The 3,950-nt window shown below is 40.4% G+C and overlaps 2 protein-coding genes across 2 annotated transcripts; both read right to left on the reverse strand.

Moving 5' to 3' along the window:
- Positions 1-202: 202 nt before the first annotated feature.
- LOC118491527 lies at positions 203-2,118 on the reverse strand. Its single transcript, XM_035989377.1, has 4 exons — positions 1,987-2,118; positions 1,398-1,788; positions 1,077-1,335; positions 203-1,001 (listed from the first exon to the last, which is right to left on the reverse strand). The coding sequence occupies exons 1-4, from the start codon at positions 2,116-2,118 to the stop codon at positions 203-205; spliced, it is 1,581 nt and encodes a 526-aa protein (XP_035845270.1).
- Position 2,119: 1 nt separating this feature from the next.
- LOC110933287 lies at positions 2,120-3,220 on the reverse strand. Its single transcript, XM_022176516.1, has one exon. The coding sequence runs from the start codon at positions 3,218-3,220 to the stop codon at positions 2,120-2,122; it is 1,101 nt and encodes a 366-aa protein (XP_022032208.1).
- Positions 3,221-3,950: the final 730 nt, after the last annotated feature.

Consider the following 3,950-nt stretch of genomic DNA (forward strand, 5'->3'; position numbering starts at 1 on the left):
CGTTCCCCACGGACGAAGCATCCCCATGCACAAAAATAAAAAGGTCATCAGCAAAGGAGACATTAATTATCTTCTGTTTAGCACACTGAGCATGATACTTGAATCCATTACCAGAAGCAGCCGCATACTGGAGCAATAACGATAAAATTTCCATAACCAACGTGAAAAGGTATGGTGACATAGGATGACCTTGCCTTAGCCCCTATTTCCCTCTAAAATAACCATGCAGATTACCATTAATGCTAATCGAAAAGGACGTTGTAATAACACACGCCATAATCCATGCAACCATTTTATGATGAAATCCAAACGCCTTGAGCACATTCTCTAAGAATACCCAGTTAACCGTATCATAGGCTTTCTGAATATCGATCTTGAAAGCACATCTAGCCGGGCCCTTATTCAAATGGTAGTTATGAATCAGCTCCTGAGTTAACAAGATATTGTCCGATATTTTCCTACCAGGAACAAAGGCGGATTGGTTAATACTAACCAATTTCTCCAAACTACCCTTGATTCTCTCCGTAATGATCTTACTTATGCACTTATAAATCACATTACAACAAGATATCAGACGATAGTCAAGCACCGAATCCGGAGTATCCACCTTAGGAACGAGAGCCAGAATCGTGTGATTTAATTGCTTCAACAACTTGCCATTGTCAAAAAACACTATCACAGCAGACGACACATCTTCACCCACAATATCCCAAGAAGACTTAAAGAACGCCGATGTATACCCATCAGGGCCTGGGGCTTTGTTCTCTCCAGTATTAAAAATAGCATTCTTTACCTCCTCTCGGGTTACTTGCCGAATCATATTGACCGCAACATCAGCACTAAGAGTATTGACACAAATATCGTCCAGATCAATAGTTGCAACCCGGTCCTCTGTACCCAAGAAATTAGCATAATGAGAAACTAACGCATCTAAAATACCCTCTCCCTCGTACCGGTCCCCATTAACATCCCTAATAGCGTAAATTTTACTTCTGGCATTCCTGCATTTCACACTATTATGGAAACACTTAGTGTTGGAGTCTCCAGCGCATAACCACTCCACCTTAGCTTTTTACTTAAGAAAACATTCTTCATCATATGCTGCAATCTGAAAATCTTTAAGCCATTGGGCCTCCATGTTACGAAGGTCAACATCTAACGGGCTGCTATCAATAAGAGACTGAATATCATCAAGCTTCTTTCTCAAATCAGCAACTTTGTCATGCAAATTCCCTTGGTTGAACAACAGTTTACGCATGTACGGCTTCAGGTTTCTAAGCTTCTTGGTGACCGCAAACAGAGTAACCCCATCCACTCGCTTAATCCATTCATGTTCTACACACACCGTGATTCCGACTTAGACGTAATAAAGTTAGCAAACATAAACGGCTTCGGACGATTCTTGACTGAAGCAGCTAGCTTAAGAATGTACGGGGTATGGTCAGATATCTGAAACGGATGATACAAGACATACGCATCCTTGAAAATCTCTAAAAACTTCATATTGCCCATCACACGATCAATCTTTTTAAGCAATCCAATACCATTCGATGGTTTCTGGTTCCATGTGTAGTGCAACCCATGACCCTTAATATCTATCAACTCCGAATATTGAACACAATCATTAAATTCTCTCATACCAATCGATTGAGTGGAGGGACCATTCAGAGAATCCTCAATATGTAACGCAGAATTGAAATCGCCCATAACGACCCATGGCTTGTCATGGCAAAAACCCTTATGCTTACATAAGTTATCCCAAAGGCTTCTTGTCTCCTGGTATTTATTCTTTGCATAAACAAACGAAAAAAAAAAAGATTCATTATCAGCTTTGGAGAAGACCTGAGCATGAATGACTTGGTCCGATTGGGCCAAGATCATAATATCAACCACATCAATATTCCAACCCAATATGATCCTTGTACCTCGATCACATAAACCTCCATTCGACGTCCAACTACAAGACTAAAAAACATCCTTACACACCTTAGTAAGCTTCGTAATATCCACATGAGATTCAAGAATGGCACAAACAAATAATTTATTTTCAGAAAACAGAAGACGAACCTCACTTTGTTTCAGGGGTCGGTTCAAACCCCTTATGTTCCATGCAGCCATACTATCCATTAACACCGTTGTGACCGGGAGTGCTTGCCCCCTCAGAATGTTTTTGCTGATCACATTGCATAAAAGCAAACATTTCAGTAGGAACCGTTTCCACCACCTCATCATCCACTTGAGCAGTTTTTCCATTACTTTCTATCCCACCAGACTTCCCCTCACTAACTTTTCGTGTGATACGGACATCCATATCCCCATCATCCATAGTTAGAGCATCAAAGGAGTTTTGTGTTTTCACCTTTTCATTCCTAGTGTCATCCATTTTATCCTGTTTTGTGCCAGATGTGCTCGGCCGAGATTTGTTCACTTTAGACTTACAAACGAATTTCGGCTTTTGCTTTTTATGCATCATACCCACCCGTGCCACCTTCCTCTTATCCATAGTAAAACCATCCTCATCAATAACCACATGTTTTGCTTTATTTTGGACATTCTTGGCACATGTCTGGTCATTATGGCCAAAGATATAACATAACGAGCAACGTTGCGGCTGCCATTCATACTCCACTTTCACCTTTTCAGTAATGTACCCATCATCATCTAGCTTTGGAATAGCAACAACGATATGATCTTTCAATTCGTTATCCGCATCTATCTCAATTAATGCCCGAGCAAATCTGCTCCTCCCCCAGCTATCCGCACACATATCAGCCGTATAACCATCAAGTCTTTTCGGGGTCCCTATCTTGGATGCTAACAAGCTCAAGCCATCATCCGTGTAAACGGAGATAGGAACATTAAACATCTTCACCCACACCGGAATAGATTTTATACCCTCCTTTTTCAAGCTAACAGACGGTGACCACACATTTAAGAACAATGGAACTTTCCTGATTAACCATGGTCCCCCTTCCAGCACTTTAGCCATACCCTCTTTCGAATCAAATTTAAAGAAAAAGAAACCATCCGAATTCATCATCAGTTTAGAAAACCCATACTTAGACCACATGTTTTTAGCGTAATACTCCACCACTGGGAAAGGTAGACGATTACCTAAAAAATATCCATACAAAACATTCTCAAACTTTTCCTGTACCTTTCGGACGACTTTTCTAGGTATAACAACATCCGCATCCTTAACAATCTCTACCGAATCCATCTTCTCAAGTTGACTTCTCTTTTCAGCAATCCATTCATCTTGACCTTAGCCGCATACGAAACATTCGTTGTGTTCTTCTCCGGTTCATTGCCCGATTCTCATCCACATTAATATTCCCCAACTGAACCGGAACAGTGATCTTCTCCAGTTCATCAATAACATTTATTCGTGTTGGCTCCTTCTGGACAATACCACGTCTCGGCAGAAGTGGGTTCCCATCAATCTTTAAAGACCTGATATCAATACTGTTCTCAAACGTATGCATGTTACCTCTCACATCCTGTGTGTTCGTCGGCTTCACATTGCTCTTGCTAATAAAGATATCCCCATGCAATCTTTCAGTGAACGACTGAAACCCTAAATCCTCCAAACCCTGATCTCTGTTTCTCTCCATGCATCAATATTACGAAAACCTCAACCAAGCTGACATACGTAAACAACCCACACGACAACCCTAATCCTTAAAACCCTAGTATCAATCTTCAACCCTTAATCAATTAAAAAAGTGTATCGACCTAGCTAAATTAATCTCAGTTAACCGCGATCAATAACAACCAAGTTAATCAATCAGGATTTCGAATTAATGACTAAGGCGGCGATTAATAAAGAAAACAAGAACAAAAACCCTAGATTCAAATCGGTCACAACTGCTAACTAGTTCGTTATAGAGATTCAAGAGATCAAATCTCTAATCACAGACTGTTATACAAATGATCACAAGAAAAAACTA

The sequence above is a fragment of the Helianthus annuus genome, chromosome 4 (genome assembly GCF_002127325.2).
Source record: "Helianthus annuus cultivar XRQ/B chromosome 4, HanXRQr2.0-SUNRISE, whole genome shotgun sequence".
In the NCBI taxonomy this organism is placed as follows: Eukaryota; Viridiplantae; Streptophyta; class Magnoliopsida; order Asterales; family Asteraceae; genus Helianthus; species Helianthus annuus.

Bases quoted from the DNA above. Each gene is read 5' to 3' on its own strand.
- LOC118491527 (XM_035989377.1), bottom strand. From the start codon at position 2,118: ATGGCTGCATGGAACATAAGGGGTTTGAACCGACCCCTGAAACAAAGT. The intron at 1,789-1,986 runs GTGTGTAAGGAT...GTTTATGCAAAG, and splicing joins ATATTACGAAGCTTACTAAG to AATAAATACCAGGAGACAAG. The intron at 1,002-1,076 runs GTAAAAAGCTAA...TGTGAAATGCAG, and splicing joins GATGAAGAATGTTTTCTTAA to GAATGCCAGAAGTAAAATTT.
- LOC110933287 (XM_022176516.1), bottom strand. From the start codon at position 3,220: ATGGATTCGGTAGAGATTGTTAAGGATGCGGATGTTGTTATACCTAGA.